Below are 20,300 nucleotides of genomic sequence, written 5' to 3'. Positions count from 1 at the left end.
CATTTGCTGGGAACAAACAAACGTCTTTATCTACTGTTATATGTGCACGAGGACGTTCTCATAAGCACCACTCGTATTCCTAACACAGAGTAAACAATAACGCCGTCACAAATTCGATTGCGGTTAATCTAAAACCGACGATGACTCGCCCGTTATTATATACTAGCTAGAATTTTAAATAATAACCTCACGATTCGCGAACGTATATGTATATGTGTACAGCACATACGGTATTAGTGCACGAAGTAATTATTCTCTGGGCTAAATCAACGCAAGGTATTCTGGTAAAAAAATGTATAAATAGATAAATAACATGTTACCCCGTGTCAAAGATACCTTTGACGAATCATAACTTGGTAAAACTTGATTGTTTCAGCCACGTTTGTATAATTTCGCCGCAACGATAAAGACGAAGAAGAAGAAGAGATATTTTTCGACCAGAAAGTAATACCCCTGCACAATTACGTGAAATAAGTATTTTTTTTTTCAACTCATTTTTCACTTCACAGCCTATAAAATTGGACCTTTAATTATTTTCTTTTTTCAACCGTCGCGTCGTAGCTACAAATTTATGCAGACTCAAGTCCCTTACGGAGACCGAATGAAATACGTACAACGTATTTTATACAAGTACACAATGACTAAAGTATACGTATTAATACGCAGGCTGTTGCAGAGTGTGAATGGAGTAAATGACCAGTTAATAAGTCCTAACAGTTTCGAGCTCTTTGAAAATATCTTTTCCCCGCTAAGCCCAGTGTCTGAACCGTTATAATACGCGCGAGCCTGGCGCATAATAAACGACAACCAGCGGGAATACACAAACACACGCACACACACACACGTCACATATTCTCGGGTAAATATGTACATACGTATGTCCACACACGGTTACACAAATTTCTTCCGACAAGCTGATATTCGGTCGCGTTCTACTATCGCCCACGCGTCTGCAGGCCTGCAGGAAATTCCATCTTTTCTTATTTTTTCCACATTTCCGTGTACACACGGATACCTGTAACCATATACGTTACTCGTCCAGTTTATAGTTTCTCGGTCACGATTCGTATGCAACCGTGCGGGGCCACGGTATGCTCGTAAACGCGGTTGAACTTGAATTTTGATCGAGGGTTCTTCGTACGCTAATGCGGGAAAATATACTTACAATATAACGAGGCGTTACGATTACTTGGACCAGCGAAATGACTCGAAACGATTCTACGGTGAAATTGTTACAGGATTTCGGAGTGTGCCAAGCATCGGTTCGACGATCAGTCTCAAACGACGCTAGGGGAGCGAAAAAGCTCCCTTGCATCGAGGATAAGCAACGAACCCTCGACGAATCGGTGGCGATGATTTCTTTTTTCACACCGCAGAGAGCACCGATTGGAAATCAAACGAGGCTCGAATCATTATCGCGCGCATCTGTCGGCGCTCCGAGCGAAGTGGGTGATGATTATTCTTGATATTAATTCGCGGGGGGAATTGCGTCGATCCTTGAATGCCTCGTCGGAGAGCGAATCCGCTCGCGTCCTCGCGTTCCTGACCGTGCTGCAGCTGCGTGGCACGAGAGAAAAATACTCGAAGCCGTTCATCACCGGGCGTGGAATACGGCTAACGAGATGAGTTATTGCCCTGTGTCAATGCGAATATTTCGCGATACCACGGGGGTATAGAAAAGCTGCTAAACCGTGCATAACGAACGCCCCGGAGCCAAGGCGTGACTCGATGGACGCGTGAAGAATCACGAGAAAATTACACACCTACCTACCTACCCAGTTGCGGGAACGCGATTGACTCCCGGGTGGTATCTCTATAGTTACACCTCTAGTTCCTACGCACTATAATGCCTGTAAACATAGTAAACAAACTAAAGAAACGTGAGCTTGCGCTCGCTGCTGCGCAGCCCTCGGGCCGCGTGCGGATGAGAATCTTGTGAATGAGCGTGCCACTCCATTCACTATCCTCGAGTTAAACTCCGGAGAGCTTGAGGCAGCGGCGGCAGCCACTTCGGATAGACGCTAATTGCTCGACGTTTTCTCCCGCTGCAGCGTTGTCTCGGCACCCCCCCGCCTATATTTCTTTCATCCGTTGCGTTTCTTCCGCATCCCCAATTGCATGTTTTTAGTTGAAATATTATAACGATCCAGGCGTTACGGAATAAAAAAATTAGTTCATTGGGACTATTTTTACGATAATACTAGTTGACGCAGAAACCTTGTTCATTTTGTCACATGTGCAAGGTCTTACATGTCTTTTATCTGAGACGAATAGCGGATCAGAAAGGGGGTGATTTCACCCTTTGTTACAATATCAACCCATCCGATTCTACGCAAATCGAGAAGAAATGAAGATTTATTTCTCTATTTGCGTTTAAAGGATTTTTGTTTTTGTGCACTAGAATTGTAGACATTAATCGCATATCGTAATATCGCATCGCGCTGAAATATTAGTGATGAGAGGAGTCGGGATAAAGGTGACTCAGAAGCTGAACTTCGTGATAGACTTTGATCTGTGATATGTCGACGATAAATATCCGTATTATCAGAATCTAAAGTTTCTTTTTCAAGCTATTGTGCCCGTATTAAATATATGTACACGATACGTTATCAATGGCGTATAACAGAAAATATCGTTTTGCGTTAAATTTGAATCACAAAAGGAAGAGTAGAGGAAAAAATATAGTGCGGCGACGGAGATAAAACGCATTATCTCGGAGCTGTGTCGCGTTCGATAGGAAACTCTGTTTTTCAGACTCGTCGGTTTAGAGTTTTGTGTAACTATACAATTGAGGCGCGCGCCTCCTCCACGTGTAGTAAAAATGGAAATTCTTTCATTTGCAATTTCCATTTTTATGCTAAATAAAGCAGCTGAACGATCTCATGTGGGTTTCGGTTGTGGGAGGAAAAAAAATATAATCTCTCGTCGTTTGACGTTGGAAATTTATTTGAAAAGATACTTTCAGCTGCAGTTCGTTGAAAAAAGAAGCAGTAACGAAAGAGAAGGCGCAAACTCGTTCTTCCAACCATCGCCAAATCTAAGCTATCAGTTATTTATTGACCTATTATTCCATTCGTATTTTAAACTGCGAGGCTAAAGATCAATTCTTATCCGTATTAATATAATCGTGAATACTCGAACATATTGTATAAAAGTAAATTTCGTTCTTACCTTTACCGAGTATCCGCTAGTCGATTATTCGATTTACCCTCTCCGATGCACTGACAACACTAGTGATTATTAATTCGATGATAATTTTTTATTAATATAATAATTGTGACGGTTTAGTGGACTGATTTTTAACTATATTTGCCGATATTTCGTTGTCGATTTGGATAAATAATTTTTTTATACTGATAGGTACGGTGGTAGTCAAGAATTAATTTTATGCGTTCTATCTACTTGATTAAATTTTGCGTTTAAGTTACAACATATATTTATTTCATGTACAACCTCTTCCGATTGATAAAAATATCTTATTACTTCATTATCAATTTTAAATGCCTATGCATGCACCGTATCACACTTATAGATCCCGATCATTTCGTTATATTATAACTCGTCCAATATCGCTGTAATACAGTTGATATTTGCCGATTGAATGAAAGATACGAAAATCACAGATTCAAACTAATTTCATACAAGTTCATCGAACGTTACGTCGTGTATATTATACTGTGGTATTTTCGCACCGATTTAACTTTATTGAACTATGAGTGTAAGTCGAATGCGTCTCGCGGGGCGTATTCGAACCCCATGCTCGTGCGATGCCGTCCCTGCCAGAGACTGAACGCGCCTGAACGCTGTCTGCCCGTATAAATGCCTCGCATGCTTGAGACGTCGGTAACTCCGCTCCGAAAATTCTAATCGCGGAGGTCGTTGGAAGGGGGCAGATGGCGCCACCGAACAACCGGCCGCACCGTCGATAAGGCAGAATCCCGTTACGAGATTGAGCCGCCATTCGTTGAAAGCACGGCTGCAACTTTGAAAGTGAAGCATACGGTAACCTGACATTACCAACAAAGGAATTAGAAGCTGTTCTGCGGAATTACCGATGCCAAGCAGAATTGTAACGCTGCATTATGCGCCTATATACTATGTACCGATTTTGTATGCGAAAATTAAGAGCATGTATATATATATATATATATATATATTTAATTCCAATAATGGTTGATGGAAGACTTCCGGGGAAGAAAATTGCACCATTCTGCTATGAGGATTCTATTTTATACTGGCCCAAACTGGCCCAGACGTGACAAACGATTGCAACAAAAACCAGGATCTTGCAGTCAAAATATTTATCGTTTCATATTTACTTATCAAATATACAAATAATAAATCAACACTGGCAATATTGTAAATTGATACCATAGATTGCACAAATTTTAAGAATAAGTATTGAAAAACCGTTTGGAATAATTTGAATACACTGTAATATAAAGAAAAAAGAAGAAATAATATTTAGTTTAGTAATTAGTCCAATCAATGGTTTGAAAGGAAAACAGTTTTATTGTTTTCAATTGGAATACAACGAGTCTCTGCACAATAAACTACAGATTAATTGGTAGACTTGGATTCCTTGGCATTCTGTAGACTCTGGGTGATGTACAACTTTGCCAAACTTTGAGAACAGAACTGCGATATGTGCTGACTATAGGTGTTTATCTGTCCAGCAACGATCATGGGGTTCAGCCTGGGGGGAACAGGCAACGGCCTGAGCAGCTTGTTGATATCGTCATCGGGTAGAGGCGCCTCGTCCTTAGCAGCCCTGGCTGCGTTCTCCTGTGCTCGCTTTTGCATCAAACGATTCTTGTCTTGTTGCTGACGAATAACCAAATGCTGATGACGGTTGAACTTAATAGCTTCTTGGTTTAGCTCATCTACTCTATCCATCAAGCACCTCAGCTGGTTTTCCAGGACTGTGGCGGTACCGAGGTCAAGATACTTGGTTCCTTCTTCTTCGGGAATCATTTCCTCTAGTTCAGACATCATGATGTTTGTAAGATTGCTGTTCTTTATGACAATCGGCACTTCGACGAATAGAGATTCGTAGCCAATTTTTAACGTGCGCAGCGCATCGGGCGTAAATTCTCCTTCCTTGTACATTTGGATCGCTTGTGGAGTCAAGCGATAAGCCTTTAGTGTCAAAAAGCCCCTAGCAGACTTGGCCGTGTCGTAAATAACCACCACTGACTCTTCGATGGATGTCTGATAGTGAAACTGTGATTCCAACAGAGGATGGCTCAGAAAGTTTCCAACGTCAGCGCTCTGGTACCAACCGACGTGAAAGTGGTCGACGTTCACTCTACGCAGCCTGCGCATCATGGCAAGTTGATATTCCTCTTCATCCATGGTTTCATCGTTCTTGGGAAACGGAAAGCAGTTGGTGATCTCCAGCCGATTGTTGACAACCAAACCAAGCAGAGCACCCTGAGCGACTTCCATGTTGCTCGTGGATTCTTCATGACAGTGTTTCACCATTTTCATCACTGCCAAACCGTCGGTCTGAACGTAATCTATCCGGGACTCCGTCTCCGGTATCCTCCTCGATTGCCCTCGCGTTGCCATTTTGTTCAATTAAAAAATCACCTCTCTTGTGCACAAAGCGTTGCAAATTTCAACCACTCAATCTAACAAAAACCGTGCTTGATAGATAGGCAGATGGAGGACGGTACTCAGCTAGGTTAGGAAGGAAGGAACGACGGAAACAGGGCACAGCCAAAACCACCGGACCCGGATCAAAAGGAAACGTCAGAAAATTTTCGAGCTGTGTACTAGCGTCCTCTGAGCCGACGGAGGTTTTTACAACTAATTTTCGATAGCGCGTACATACATACGTGTCTGTATTCAAACCGTATTTACCATCTCGAACGCAGTCGATAATATAGTGCATCAAAAGTATGCAAGCTAAATTAAGTTAGGTTAGGTTTGGTTAGACAAATCAGAATCTTCCTGCCCTTCCTGCCAATATACGTATATAAACGTCAGTAAACCGTGAAATGGTAATAAACGTCAAATGATTTAAAATTGAACATGAATAATTCAAAGAAAATAAACGTGAATTATTCATCATTAGTGGGTTTGAAAGCTGAGCTTCTGAGGAAACAAACCGAAGTTAAAGACGCGAAAGCAAATGCGGAAGTAACTTCTATACAGTCTAAGCACAAGGTTAGGACTAAAAAGTCCAAGACGAAAAAAGTAAAAATTGAAAAAGAACTAATTGACACCGACGATATAAAAGCTCACAAAAAGTCGAAGTTGATGCTCGAAGCAAAAGCTAGGCTTTACGAAAATTTGAAAAGGTCACACAGCAATAAAAACGAACATTTTCTGGTCGACTTTGAAAACAAACCAGAGTCAGAAGATGAGAAATTCAATTCGGATGATTATGAAGATGCAAACTCTGACCCGGAAGAAGACTGGGTTGAATACGAAGACTGCTTTGGACGGACAAGGAAATGCCTCCGTAGAGATTTGTCGAAAATGCAGAAAAAAGATGACTTTGTAAAGCACGAAGTCATGAAGAAGTCCCAAGGAGATACCGAAGTTGAGGATGTCAGGCCTCCAGATATTGTCACACCTCCGAAAGAGCCAGAGATTGAAATAATGCGAAGAAAATGGGAGGAGCAAACGGAAAAGTTGACTGAGAAAATGAATATTCATTATCAAGACATTCTCTTTGACGAAGCGAGAGCCCACGGCGTTGGATACTACGAATTTTCCCAGGATGAAGAAATGCGAGCGAAGCAGCAAGCAAACTTGGATGTATTGAGAAAGGAAACCATACAAAAACAAAAGGAAATGCAAAATCTAAAGGAAATGAAAGACAAAATGGAACAGAACAGGCTAAAGGCGGCTAGAATACGACAGAGAATAAGGGCTGGACTGCCCCCTGAGCCCACGGACGAGGAACTCGTGAAAAATGATGAGGTGAATACAGACAAGATGGAAATTAAAGCAGAAACTGAAGAGAAAGTCGAATCTGATGAGAGGAAAATAATTGAATATAGGAAAGAAAATTCACTTATCGAAATTGAGAACAAGATAAAAGCTTTTGGCGAACTGCTTGGTAAAAGAACACAGTGGTATGAGATGTCGCAAGAAGAATGGGTCTACAAGCGGAGAAAAGATAGAGATGAAGAATTTGCCCCCTTGTACAATAATTTTAGAAGTTCCGGGTATTTAGAATCCAAGAATACCGATCAGGACAAGGATGAAAGCTCAGCATCGCTCGATGATAGCTTATCTGGTAAAAATGAGGAAACCTCCGAAAGTCCTGCTATTATCGAAGAATATGGCACAAAGAAAACGGCCGATCAACTCGATGGCACGGATAATCAACAAAATCATATTCCGCATTCTGAGACTTCTACAGATTTATCACAGATTACCATGCCTAAGCAAGTGATTAGCAATGCTGACACAAAATCATCGGATAGTAGTGGTTCAGATGTAATCGGACCGATGCCACTATATACCGAATCACCCACACAGCATGTGAATTTTCAACAAACATTCGCTACGCTGCCAGAAAATATGAGAACAGAATTATCAGGCATTGATTTTTCGAAACCACCTCCAAATATGCAATTTGGCCTTACTTCAGATATTTTTAATACTGGTCCAGAACTGGTACCAACTCCAGTCCCACCCCCGAATCGCGATTGTTTACCTATGGAATATCATCTACCGGATTCTACATTGTTGAGCTCAATAACTGGCGTGGATTCAAGTAAACGATCAGCTGACACCAGCATGTTGGATAATATTGATAGTCAAGAACCACAGCATATCTTAAACGAAGACAAGATTACTGCTGGGCTTAAATATTTACGAGCAAATTTTGAAAAGCAAAAGCACAGCTGATCGACTAAAATATTTAAGAATATCAAGTCAACTAATTTTAGATAATAGACATGTTTTATGTCGAATGACATAGTTGTAAATATTTTTTCGATGCACACTTTCTTCATTAATTATTATTTACTGGTAAAATTGTTACTTATTTATATGAAAGATCTAAAATAATTTTGTTATGAAAGTTTCATTAGGCATACTGTGTGGGAAATACATAATTAACGATTCTATTTTTTGTACTTCTTACTCAATTACCTACATTACTAGTTCTTTACGAGTAGACTTTGGTTATTCAAATGTTTTCAATGGGAGACAGAAATTCTATATAGTAACCAAACTACATACTCATATTTTTTAATTTATTCTTATTTGTGGTACACACAAAACTGAATAAATTTTTTGCTTATTCTGTACTAAGAAAACAACATCGAAAAATTAGCTAATAAAGTAAGAATTTCTCTTTCTATAAACATGATTGATGCGTTCTCATTAGAACATAAACATAGAGACATGGTACTTCACAGAATTGCGTAATTCTTTCTTGCATGATCGAAGTACTCATTTGTCAATTGTACTACATATAGGAGAAAGGAACTCGAGATTTTGTCTACTCCATAAACAGTTTCGTACATTTAGAAAAAATGCACGCATTATTATGATTTGAAGAATATCGTCAGTCACAGTTGAAAATCAACAGTCTTTGCAGAAGTATGGAACAAAAATTTCCGAGGAGTACTGTGATGCGGGAGGACAATTTCTCTGATAAAGAACTCATAATTTCATTGTTATATAATATCAGAGGAAAATCATTGCCGCAGAAATGAGAAATGCTCATTATTTTCAGTTACAAACTACTTTCAATTACTCTGGTTGTAAGTTACCCTATTGACTATTCGCTTCCAGATCCATGTCAGACCAAACTGCTTCTGTTTCACTTTCGTCAGCTCCCTCATCATTGTCTGTATCTGGCAAACCATCTCCTACATCATAAGTTGTATCTGCATGTTCGTCACCTACAGTCATATAATAAGTCGATTCCAGTTTCGTTGAAGTACTGTCTAACCGATGCAGCCCTTCCAGAGCCCGTCGATTACATGGATCTAAACTGTAAACAAATGGGATAAAATGAATTGGTTAGTAACAGTACAGATAAAAATATCACCACACTGTGAAACTAAAACTGCATCCCTACTTCAAGGCGATGGCGTAATGATCCAATGCTTTTTCTTGATTGTGAATTCTAGCCCACAAATCGCCAAGCATCTGATGAAATTTAGAGGTAGGTAATATTTCTACTTGTCTCTCAAGTAATTCAATAGCAGCTTCTAAGTTCATCTCCTGTTCGTATATTTCAGCCAACAAATAAACAGCCGGCAAAAATGACTCTTCTTGACTCAATGCTTTTTCCAACAAGTTTTTCGCTTTGCCAACTGATACAGGGTCCTTCATCAAAACCGACGAATAAAGCTGGAATATAATATTTTTACATAAGTCATCGTGTCAAACCTCAAAAACTGTTGTTTAAACATACAGTTTAGTATTTTACTAATGGTGTACCGTCAGAGCCCGAGGCGTGTGTCCCAGTAATTTACAGCCTGTACTGGCGATATTCAGTGCTTCCCTAAGTCTGTGCATTCCAACATAACAATCAACGAGTCCTTTGTGTGGTTCGTATCTATGTGGTTTGAGTAGAGCAGCTTTCCTAAAATGGTGCAATGCCTCTTGATATTTTTTTTGATCGATAAGAATATTTCCCCATAATATAATTGCTTCGATACTATAGGGGCTCAGGTTTATCGCTTGTACAATCAGGGTACTTGCTCTACTGAATTTTCGCGCAGCGTACAAAGCATAAGCCATAGCTATATATTGTTCAGCTGTGTATTCGGAAGTCTGTGTTATAGCTGGGATTAATTTCTCAAGCTCCTTGGTGTTTTGCGTCTTGTACAACACAGCGGCATATATGTCAAGGCTAAAAAAATAACAAAATAAAACAGATCAGGCTTATCATTGAACACATATCATTTGAATCCAGAAACGAATTTTTACAAACCCTTTCGTCAAATCAGGTTCTATAGTTCTGGCCCGTCGCAAACACGTCAAGGCATTTTTATCGTCACCAGCAAAATAGTAACATTCACCCATTGTTATTAACAAGGTAACATTGTCTCTAAAGTAATTGGCATTATCGAGTGACCGGAATGCTGTAATTGCATGACTGTATTCACGATTGTGAATATGTGCGTGTCCTTTGATCCAGATGTTCAACCACTCCAGACTTGGTGAATTGGTTATAGAGTTAACAATCATGGAATTTACTTCGATCCCTTTTACACCCAGAGCAAGGAGTCCTTCCACTGCGTTAAGAGCCAATGGACATTCTCGTAAAACTTCCTTGTATGTCGTAATTGCTGATCTTTCCATTCCTTGTTCTTGGAACATTTTTGCCAGAGCCATATTCACCTAAAAATTTATTTTCGGAACATAAATAATAGATGGCAAAAAAGTTCTCTACTTTCAAGGATGAAGAAGTTCTTACTTTTGCGGATCTTTGCTTGCCAGGTATTCCCTGAAGTACTTGCAAGGCTTCTTGGGTATTTTTGAGCTTGACCAAGCACAAATGTATTTGATATTTAATGTCTATGTCCGACATGAGTTCTTTCTGTCCATCAGGCGGCGGTTTAGTAGCACCTTTAGATTTCAAAAGGCATTTACGAAACTGCAAGGACTTCTTGTACAGCGATTCAGCCTTCCGGTACTTGGAAAGATGAAAGTACGAATCGGCACAATGAACATACGTTAAGAATTTTGCCTGCGGTGGAAGAAGCTCGCTATTGTGATCGCTTAGCGATAAAATGAAATTTGCCTAGAAATAGAAGAGCTGAACGTTATCCTCATGCATTTCTCATACACTGGCAAATTCTTTCTCGCTATCAATTTTCTGCATTATAGGTTAGTTTGAACAAATCAACATTAAGTCACAGCTCGTACTTACTAGAGCGATCACATTTGAATACAGCTCCTGATCGTACAACATTTTTATCTGCTCGTATAAACTCGACATTTTTACAGATCTAAATAAATACTACTTTGACAGCGGACGGCTTGTGTCCTCTTATTCATGCACCCACATTTACAAATTCATATACTTATACACGCCTAAAGCACCCGTCAAACAATGGCGACATCTGTTGACTAGCGCGAGATTTGAATGGCTGGTTTCTTCGACAAATCTAATTCTAGCTTGATTCTAGCATTTTAATGTTGGAAATGCAATAAACGCCGTTAATATCGTTGCCTTATGTTTACGTCAATAACTTTTTTTTCAATAACTTCGGAATGGTACTTTTGGATTTTCAAATATTTCCGAAAGTTTTCTTCGTATCAAAACTTCTTACAAACTTATCACGTTGGCTGTTGACAAAAACAATAAAAGCACATCCAGCAGTTAGTATATAAAATGTGTCACATCTTTTTACATAAAACCTAAATACTGTGCGGCTAAACTCGTTGGGCTATAGATTATTTACAAGTTTATTGTACGCTCTGTAATGATCGATAAAACTTTTATATCGTGACCTTCACGAGTAACATTGCCCTACATTCCTGCTCGATCCATAAGAAATTACTCTGCGACGGGTCACATACTGTACTTAAACTATAACTCAAGTTTTCACATCCGGTAGTATTATTTTAATAATATGGTTTATTGCGTACGCTGAATATACGGGAATGTTATACATATTTTGCGCAATTGCCGAAATCAGATATTATATACATATGTATCTATAGCAGATGACATCGCTGATACAGACTGAATCAGGTGTTCTCATAATCAGACAGACATAGGTGAACATAGATCCCCGCAGCATATCATTCATATATCCGTATATCATTACTGATTAGATAAGCGTTAATTTTCATGTACGATGAGTCGTTGCACCTCGGGTAATTTTTAAAAAATACGCACATTACAACGTATAGCGTACCAAACAATTTACAATTTTACTGCAACGGACGAATGGAATCAAATAAAATATCTTACCACTTGTAAATAATAGTAATTGAATCGTGTATCGGTAATCCGCACGCGGCATTTTTCAAACCATAATGAAAATTGTGATAGAAAAAAAAAATAGACTCCAATCTTATCGCAATCCTATGTGCATAATATTTGTATGTCGCGATATATGGCTTATTGGGTCATAATGAGATGTCTTTCCCATACCTAGATGGCGATAAAAAATAGTGCGGTGATTGGTGTGCAGAGTGGATGCCATGAATTTCACAGCACAATCAAGGACACGTAGTGCGTTATCCTTTCACTTTCAAGGAAGCCGAGATTTGGCATAGTTCAGTCTACCGCAGGTAACGAGCGGTGTAACAGGTGGGCTTAATTACTTTTTACATAAGGCTCCTCCGGATTATGTTCGAGTCTCGAATAAATACGAAGTGTTATTCTCTTACTAAAATCCGCTATAATCTTATAAATTGAAAATTATCAACACCGCATGCGTCACTTCGTCTCAAGTAAACGTAAACCATAGGGAAAGTAAGTTGGAATATGTGCATACATAAATCGTGATATAATGATATCGAACGACTAATGGATATAAGTGTATGTATTTGTTTTTTTTTCTTTTGTTATTCGGCCAATAAAATATTCAATAGAATATATTATTCCATGGCAAGTAAACCGAATTTCCAGTATCGTTGCGAATGTCATTTGTAAATAAAGGATTATATCAGAATCACGCCGATGTAGATCAAGCTGATCACCTTGCCATAATAATAATATAATATACGAATACCACGAATACTTTCACGGGAAAAGCTCTGACCTCTGAATATCTTTCGAAATTATTTCGATATTGAATTAATAGATGAAGGACACGTTTCGAGTGATAAGAAAACGAAAAATTTCTACTTTTCACGTATTGCAAAGAACACTGTAACATAACAATTGGGCCTTTTAAGCGGTCGAATGCTCACATATGCGGGTTGAATAACATTTTTTCACGTTCATTTGAAAAGGTGCCAAGATTAACTGGAACATAGTATGAGTGTGTCTGACGTAAATTAGCTTTCTTAAGAAGCAAGGTAGACTTTTGGGCGTTGTCGGTGCAAGATTGACATCTTTTCTTGTCTCACATCTCTCATACACCCTCTAAATATTGCAACATGCGTATGTAATACGGATGTGGTGGAGATCTAGCTTCCGGAAAACATATTATTAAATAGACTGTAAATTTACCACAAAACCGTTTCACAGCAACAACGATGTATAGTTGATTAGAAAAAAAAATGTATAATAACAAGATAACGTAAAAATTCGCTTCCGTCCTGGTTGTATGCCATAAACAAGTTAAACCGACTAATATACAGAAACTTACGTACGATACAATGATAATAATTTCCATTCCGTAAATCATCATATCTCCGCGGTATCCTATTTATTTATATGTGAATATATTTGAAATAACCATAGCTAACACATACACTGTACTTTTCTAGCGCATGTCATAGCCGGACGCCAGCAAACAACAAAAATAAACGCAGTAAAACACAATAAATAATATCTGCGACGGAAGATGGGTGGAAGGAGTGGAAAAAGCTTTTCACCAAACAAGGCAAAACGTAGTGGGGAAACATCGCCACCAAAGAAAGGTAGGGCATTGCGTATAAAAGCTGTTGGATTAATATCCAGCAAAGCTGTAACGCTTTGTAATATTTATTATCAACAGCGCGTTGACCGCGGTATATTGATTTGATTTGAGTCTCCGTCTGCCGGTCATCGGCCTTGCGAACCACGCGTGTATTTCTCGCCGCTTCTTTATACACATCATTTTACTAGAAGTACAATTAAAATTGTTAGCTGCTCTTCGTCAGATTATTGCAGTCATGTCATCGATAGAAGGATGTAAGCGACGCAATAAGATAACTAATCGTATAATGAGCCGTGTTTCCATTGGTTTACTTTAAAATATCAGTTTGATTATTGCAAAGAATAGCCCCTATCGACAGCTGATAAACGCTTGCCATGATCTCCGTGTTGCGAATAAAATGACATATCCGTCGCGATTTGCTAATTTTCGTTGATTGGCAACGTATTAAGCATCATTATTTTTCAAATATAGTTATCGTCTTATTCTTTGAAACCAAACTTGCCTCTTTTTTTATAATTTTTTGCGTAAAGTTGTCTTTTTGCGACAATTTAACTCTCATATCTCAGTAGCGAAATATCGTCGAAACTGCCGAGAATGAGTGACAAAAAGCCTGAGAAAAATGAGCCTGGGCAAAGTCAAAATTGCTCTCAGTGCAACAAGCCTAAGCCACCAAATCCTTACGATTTATATAATGTAGCAAACTGCTGTTGCTCCTGTGAGTCGATGCCTTCCGAAGTCGAAATGTTCACACGTTGAATGAATTTTAGTTGTATATTAATCAAATCTTAACCTCACTTAGGAACTGCCTTCACTGTGTTCTTAATAACATATCATTACAATTAGCTTTAAGTTTCCTCCAAGAATCATTCAATGGCCAAGCAATAACTACTTTTGATGTATTCCTCAGGTCAACCGGAGAGTTCAGATTTCGTTGAAGCAGTTGTCTGCAATGAGAATGAAATCAAGGATAATGAAATGAAATCATTGCCTTTGGGCGAAGATGGTGGTAAGATTTTACTGATCAAGCAAGGCGGAGAGCTGCACGCCTTAGGATGGAAGTGCTCTCATTATGGAGCGCCTTTAGCCACTGGCGCTCTGGGTGAGGGTCGAGTAAGATGTCCGTGGCACGGAGCATGCTTCAACATAAAGACTGGTGACATAGAAGACTATCCTGGCTTGGACTCTCTACCATGCTACAAGGTAAATGGAGTTGCTCAAGGAATGAAGAAGTTTGGTTGATTGGCAAAAACACTCACCATCTCACCATCAAAAACATACCTTTAGGTTTCTGTAGATCAAAATGGTGGCATAAGAGTGCGTGCCAAGCGCAAGGAGCTGGAAACAAACAAGCGGACTAAGGAGATGAGTGTGCTTAAGAGTGACAATCTATCGACTATTGTGATTGCTGGAGGGGGTCCAGCTGCTGCAACTTGCGCCGAAACTTTGCGCCAAGAAGGGTTCACCGGGCGCATAGTCATGGTTTGCAAAGAATCTGCTTTGCCGTATGACAGACCAAAACTTTCCAAGGCAATGGATGTTGATGTAGAAAAGATTGCACTCAGGTCCCAATTCTTTTATAATGAACATAACATTGAAACTTTGCTTGGTAAAGAAGTTATAGGTATGTGAAATAACTAATGTATCTTCTACTTTAATATGAAGTTGAGCCAAACATTGGATTAGTATAATTTTATTTCAGAGTTCGCAGCAATTATTTAAAAAATCGATAAATGAAATTAAAAAAATCTCATGTATGTTTCCATAACATCTAGTAAATATAGAAAATCAAAGAAAAAATTATCAGGAAATTATAGGTCGTCATTTTCAGTTAATTATTTGTTGCAATTAATCACTTTCAGGATTGAATACCAACGAAAAGACCGTTAAGCTAAACACTAATGAAAATTTGAGGTATGATTATCTGTTTGTTGCGACTGGAAGCAAACCAAAGTTACCTGATCTGCCTGGCATCGATCTAGCAAACATTTTCGTTGTACGGAATTATGTAGACAGTGCTGCAATTTTCGCGCAACTTTCTCCTGAGAAACATGTCGTGCTGCTGGGACTTGGTTTCATAGGCATGGAAGCAGCTGCCTATTGCGTTGGCAAGTGTGCTTCGGTTACAGTCGTCGGTCGCGCTACCGCGCCTTTCAAAGCTGTTTTTGGACAAGAAATTGGTGACAGAATTAAAAGAGAATTTGAAGCTAAAGGTAAGATTTTTCACTTGTGTACACTTGATGATAAATAGCGGCTCAATTGAACTCAGACAGTTATTACTTTTGCTTCTAAGGTGTACGCTTCATCTTGGAGAACGGCATTGCTCGTTTCTTGTCAAACAATGGTGGTTCTTCTCTTCAACAAGTTGAGTTACTGGACGGGACATTCCTCGAATGCGATATTGCTATTCTGGGAGTCGGTTCTACACTCAATACAGAATGGCTAAAGGAGACGCAGTTGCAACGGCTTGCAGACGGTAGCATAGTCACGGACAGGGTACTGTATATTGTTGAACAAAAGCGTAACTTAATCTCTTGTTATGTATAAGATAGACGAGGCAGAAAAAGTGACGGGTAAGACAGATGCCAAGGACAACAAAGATGCGACGAGTAAGAAAAGTACAAAGACAAAAAAAAAAGTTAAGGTAAAGAGCTGATTGTTACATTCAACTGATCTGGAAACTTTACAAACTATCATTTATTAACAATATAATGTATTAGGAAAAAGGCGTGAAGACTGTTGAGAAACTGCGAAAAGTCAGTGTAATAGGGTAGAAGATTACTGATTATATGGCCACAATTTTGAATGTATTTTAGAATCGCAAATATTCTGTTTTTGTTTTCATAATAATTTTTCCAATCAAAAACTCTGTAACCCCAAGCTAGTCTATAATTAATAGTTCTTTGAAAGCTGAGTTAGCTCATCTGCAGTGACTATCAAAATGAGACATAAGAGAAAGTACAAGCAAGTCAAGCATGCAGAAGTTTTACTTTCATGGGCCAATTTGTCAAAACCAGTATCTATGGTCTACATTCATAGTTTAAATTTTCACAGAATATTAACATTTGCTATTAGATGTTCTTAAACCTTGTTCTACCAGGGTAAAATAAAAGGTCCTGAAGTCAAAACCGAAGAGACGCTCCTACATGAGGAAATTCCACAGGTATATTAAACTAGCAAAACTTTTAGACAAAACGATATCGTGTAATTATTTTGGTGATTAGAAAGATGTCGTGATGAAGAAAGTCGAGATGCGGCTAAATGGCACTGTGGTGGTAAACAAGGTAAAAGTAAGATCTAACATACAGAGAGCTTCGAATTGAAAAGGGTATATCAAATTCTACCACGCCATTATTCACAATATAATACCACTTACCAAATATATATTTATTGGCAGATTAGGACTGTAATATCAATTAACTAGAGTATCTTGTGAGTAAATTAACTTGATGCCCTCCACAGATTTTCTACGCGTAGTGTGCAATGTGCTCGTTTAATGGAATGATTTATCTTCTTACAGTTCCTCAAAACAAACGTGGACAATGTATATGCCGGTGGTGACGTTGCATATGCTCCTGTATATAGTTCTGGAAATATGCCAGCAGCAATAGGACATTACGGCCTAGCTCACTACCACGGAAAAATTGCTGCTTTGAATATAGCGGGCAAAGAAACACCTTTGAAAGTAGTGCCCTTCTTCTGGACCATGCTATTCGGTCGAAGTTACAGATATGCAGGTTCGGCTTAATTTGGATTATCATTTATTTGCTCACGTGTTCAAAACTTTCCTGAAAATACAGAGATCACTCGCAAGTAACTAATAAACACTTCATGTATTGAAATAAATGATCCCACAGGATATGGCAGACCAACTGGGGTAAAAATTGTTGGATCTCTTGAGGACTTCAAGTTCTTTGCATACTATTTCAAGGATGGCAAAGTCATTTCAATGAGTAGTTCGGGAAGAGATCCCATTGTGGCAGATTTTGCCAATTTGCTGTACGAAGGAAGGCAGTTGACTCAAGAAGAAGTGGAAAGAGATCCACTGGGTTGGATGCCCCACAAACCACAAGACTTGATTCCAGCAGTCTCTACACCAGACATTAAGTCGTAAGAATTTAATTTTCAAATGATTTTTATCATTCACTTGTCTCATAAGCCAGAAAGTAATATATGTATGATATATAAATTTGTTAATGGCACATAATATAGACAACTAGTGAGTTGCTTATATACTGTAGAATAAAAACTGTCTAAAGGTACAGAATATTTGTTTTATTCAGTGTTAAATTAATATTCAACAATAATCTCTACAAATTATCGCAGTGCATGAAAGAAGAAACTACATTATATTTGGACTTTTGACAGTTTTTCTTTTCACAGCACTACGAGTTTTCAATGAGAATAGTGCCGAAATAATTATATTTTCAATATATGAACTTTGAAAGCTGGTAATTGGTTAAGATATGTAGTACAATCAGTATTAACTTTTGGTTATATATCTATTAAATTATGGTCACAACGTAAGCAGGGACCAATATGCTTAGGTCAGGTCGCGACAGTACGTTCTTTTTAGAAGGATACTTAAAGGCTTGTTATGCTGCGATTTCTCATATACAGTAGAAATTTTTTGTACGTTCAAGACATGATCTATGAAAGGTATGGCGTTACTTAATAAACGCACTGGCTGCTTTCCGAATCTTGTCAGCAGCCATGAAACAAAAATCAATATTTGCCCCAGATTGTAAAACAGTTTTATTTTGAAAATAAACTCCTGCTGTATTATTAGTTGAAACTATCAAGTGTTTGATATGAAAAGTGATTGTGATGTAAATTGAAACGTCCAAGAATTGTTGAAAGTAAACTAAAACGTTTATTTTGTAATAAGGTATCCATTGTATGTAATATTCAAAGTGATCGAAAATACTGAATTGGTGCCTCATTTCTAGATAGGTTTTCATAGTTTCTATATGTCTATAGAAATATGTTGATATCACTCACCTTTAATATATTTTGATTAGGTACTTAATATTGATTATCATAGATTGTTAATTTATTTTATTATTTTTTTCACGCTTACGGGTACTTATAACATTCTAGGAAAGGGTTGGGTACTGGAAATATGTCGAGGAGAGATTACCACACGTACGCAATAGTACCTCCTAAACTGTATACAATTGAAAACTGTATAAAACGTGCACAATACTGTAAACAAATCAGTAATTACTCAAGGTGTTTGCGTTTTGTTAAGAGTTTTGTTCGTTAGTACACTTGTGATAGATGCAAGGTGCGGATTGCATTTCAATTGTTAGTGCGTTTCAAAAGTTTTATAATTTTAACAGTTTTGTGATATATTAATGCAACGCAACCAACTAGTAGATCACTTCGAAGGTTCTTGTATACGAAACTATATTTATCTTATATACAAACTATTTCAAAACACACATACTTTGCAATTGTTATCAGAGCATTTGTAATATCAGTGAATTAAAATAGGATCATTTGCATATGGAAATCGTTATAATTTCTTTCAGTTAACCTTGAAAGAACTGATGTCAAATGAGGCATCAAGAAGTGCTACTTTGTTCATTAACTAGATACCTTTTGTAGTATCAGTCTGGGTCTTTTGCAGGAGTTTAAAGCTTTCTTGTGTACTTTTAAAACAAAATGGCAGTATCCCAATTGTCCAAGTATGTATAGATCAAGTAAAAATATCCTTGATTGTGCCATTTACAGTGAGGTAAAACGCTACGTGAAATCAACATTAAAAATCTTAGAAGAATAATGAAGGGGTTTGAAAAGTCTAGCAAAATAACGATACACGGTAATATTTCCAATGACGGAACGATGTATTAATTGAAGTATCTTTATCTCATAATTGTTTATATGTATGTACATTTGTTGTATAATTTAAACAAATAAAGAATTGTCCATTATTAATCTACTACCTTAAATTGTTTATTTTAATCCCAAGCATCTCTCACTTTCAAATGCATAAGTCTATCTTCCAAAGTAGTAATTTTGGAAAATTTTTCACTTCTTTCCTTATCCCATTTAGCTATGGGGTCTACTCTAAGGTCTTTCATATGACCACTGGACTGCTCAATTGTTAAGTAAGGATGACGCAGTAGCAGCATATTCTGCTCTTCTATTTCGTAGTCCCAGCGCAGAGCTCTGAAGCTTTTGTCAGTGACTGCTTTCCTTAGTCGGTGTTTTCTGGAGAACAATTATTACTTTTGTAAATATTATTCTTTACAAACCTGTCATGTTCAGGTAACGACGAATAAATTTCTCCGAAATCTGGTGTTTCATTCAAATAAATTCAATAGCTATACAATCGCTAGATCTGGTTAGTCTCAAATAAATAACGCTGAAAATATTTGACACAGTATTTAAAAAACTGATTGAAAATCGTTTAGTCCGTTTTTCATGGTAATTAATCAATAAAATAATCTTCAATTGAAAGTTAATATAGACCCACTTTTTCAATTGCCTGCGTATATTGATCGCAGGAACCAAGTTTATAGGTTAGAATCGAAGAATTTGTCTTTTATGGAGTAAGGATTGGAAATTTCCCTCACCCGTGATACAAGTGGCCGTGCGGATGCTTAAATCTCAACAAAACTGTGGTCAACCTCATCCTATCTTTCCTTGTTATTACTTAGATCGAAACGAAAATACTCTGTGAAAATTCGGCGGTCTGAAGCACGACAGGATCAGCTGTTTGCCTTCTTGATATTCCTTGCATCACGCCGGTTTTTCCCCTACCTTCCCACG

At 38.1% G+C, this 20,300-nt stretch overlaps 6 protein-coding genes across 14 annotated transcripts in view; 2 read left to right on the top strand and 4 right to left on the bottom strand.

Moving 5' to 3' along the window:
* Positions 1-3,820, bottom strand: part of LOC124300054 (GAS2-like protein pickled eggs) — a 42,497-nt gene extending 38,677 nt beyond the window's left edge. The window contains exon 1 of the mRNA XM_046753687.1: positions 3,172-3,820. The gene's annotated coding sequence lies outside the window, so the exon portion shown is untranslated. The remainder of the gene's footprint in view (positions 1-3,171) is intronic.
* A 669-nt stretch (positions 3,821-4,489) lies between these two features.
* LOC124299870 (eukaryotic translation initiation factor 3 subunit H) lies at positions 4,490-5,761 on the bottom strand. Its single transcript, XM_046753279.1, has one exon. It carries the CDS (start codon positions 5,569-5,571, stop codon positions 4,561-4,563), a length of 1,011 nt encoding a protein of 336 aa, XP_046609235.1. The 5' UTR covers positions 5,572-5,761; the 3' UTR covers positions 4,490-4,560.
* Positions 5,762-5,891: 130 nt separating this feature from the next.
* Positions 5,892-8,090, top strand: LOC124299862 (coiled-coil domain-containing protein 174). Its single transcript, XM_046753270.1, has one exon. It carries the CDS (start codon positions 6,037-6,039, stop codon positions 7,867-7,869), a length of 1,833 nt encoding a protein of 610 aa, XP_046609226.1. The 5' UTR covers positions 5,892-6,036; the 3' UTR covers positions 7,870-8,090.
* Positions 8,091-8,202: 112 nt separating this feature from the next.
* LOC124299863 (anaphase-promoting complex subunit 7) lies at positions 8,203-12,202 on the bottom strand. 2 transcript variants are annotated; one of them, XM_046753272.1, is made up of 6 exons: positions 12,089-12,202; positions 10,400-10,726; positions 9,914-10,323; positions 9,418-9,832; positions 9,053-9,327; positions 8,203-8,965 (listed from the first exon to the last, which is right to left on the bottom strand). In XM_046753272.1, exons 2-6 carry the CDS (start codon positions 10,511-10,513, stop codon positions 8,743-8,745), a joined length of 1,437 nt encoding a protein of 478 aa, XP_046609228.1. In that variant the 5' UTR covers positions 10,514-10,726; positions 12,089-12,202; the 3' UTR covers positions 8,203-8,742. The 2 variants fall into 2 exon arrangements, with proteins under 2 accessions (XP_046609228.1, XP_046609227.1); XM_046753271.1 differs by lacking the exon at positions 12,089-12,202 and adding an exon at positions 10,856-10,934.
* On the top strand, positions 12,130-19,467 carry LOC124299860 (apoptosis-inducing factor 3). Of its 8 annotated transcripts, none has more exons than XM_046753264.1 (9): positions 12,130-12,247; positions 13,375-13,527; positions 14,434-14,726; positions 14,811-15,147; positions 15,386-15,736; positions 15,817-16,019; positions 17,044-17,260; positions 17,381-17,633; positions 18,624-19,467. In XM_046753264.1, the coding sequence occupies exons 2-9, from the start codon at positions 13,452-13,454 to the stop codon at positions 18,787-18,789; spliced, it is 1,896 nt and encodes a 631-aa protein (XP_046609220.1). In that variant the 5' UTR covers positions 12,130-12,247; positions 13,375-13,451; the 3' UTR covers positions 18,790-19,467. The 8 variants fall into 8 exon arrangements, with proteins under 8 accessions (XP_046609220.1, XP_046609219.1, XP_046609223.1 ...); XM_046753263.1 differs by having other exon boundaries at positions 12,240-12,412; XM_046753267.1 differs by lacking the exon at positions 12,130-12,247 and adding an exon at positions 12,425-12,478.
* Positions 19,354-20,246, bottom strand: LOC124299876 (ribosomal protein 63, mitochondrial). Its single transcript, XM_046753289.1, has 2 exons — positions 20,105-20,246; positions 19,354-19,739 (listed from the first exon to the last, which is right to left on the bottom strand). Exons 1-2 carry the CDS (start codon positions 20,161-20,163, stop codon positions 19,487-19,489), a joined length of 312 nt encoding a protein of 103 aa, XP_046609245.1. The 5' UTR covers positions 20,164-20,246; the 3' UTR covers positions 19,354-19,486.
* Positions 20,247-20,300: the final 54 nt, after the last annotated feature.

The sequence above is a fragment of the Neodiprion virginianus genome, chromosome 3 (assembly GCF_021901495.1).
Source record: "Neodiprion virginianus isolate iyNeoVirg1 chromosome 3, iyNeoVirg1.1, whole genome shotgun sequence".
Lineage (NCBI taxonomy): Eukaryota > Metazoa > Arthropoda > Insecta > Hymenoptera > Diprionidae > Neodiprion > Neodiprion virginianus.
The sequence above is the reverse complement of the archived record's forward strand: the minus strand, read 5'-3'. Positions and strand labels throughout refer to the sequence as shown.

Bases quoted from the DNA above. Each gene is read 5' to 3' on its own strand.
- LOC124299863 (XM_046753271.1), bottom strand. From the start codon at position 10,924: ATGTCGAGTTTATACGAGCAGATAAAAATGTTGTACGATCAGGAGCTG. The intron at 9,328-9,417 runs GTACACCATTAG...ATTATATTCCAG, and splicing joins ACACGCCTCGGGCTCTGACG to CTTTATTCGTCGGTTTTGAT. The intron at 8,966-9,052 runs GTAGGGATGCAG...ATTTGTTTACAG, and splicing joins CATTACGCCATCGCCTTGAA to TTTAGATCCATGTAATCGAC.
- LOC124299860 (XM_046753262.1), top strand. From the start codon at position 14,121: ATGAGTGACAAAAAGCCTGAGAAAAATGAGCCTGGGCAAAGTCAAAAT. The intron at 14,727-14,810 runs GTAAATGGAGTT...ACATACCTTTAG, and splicing joins ACTCTCTACCATGCTACAAG to GTTTCTGTAGATCAAAATGG. The intron at 16,020-17,043 runs GTACTGTATATT...ATCTTCTTACAG, and splicing joins GTAGCATAGTCACGGACAGG to TTCCTCAAAACAAACGTGGA.
- LOC124299862 (XM_046753270.1), top strand. From the start codon at position 6,037: ATGAATAATTCAAAGAAAATAAACGTGAATTATTCATCATTAGTGGGT.
- LOC124299876 (XM_046753289.1), bottom strand. From the start codon at position 20,163: ATGAGGTTGACCACAGTTTTGTTGAGATTTAAGCATCCGCACGGCCAC. The intron at 19,740-20,104 runs GTGAGGGAAATT...ATTGTTCTCCAG, and splicing joins CACGGCCACTTGTATCACGG to AAAACACCGACTAAGGAAAG.
- LOC124299870 (XM_046753279.1), bottom strand. From the start codon at position 5,571: ATGGCAACGCGAGGGCAATCGAGGAGGATACCGGAGACGGAGTCCCGG.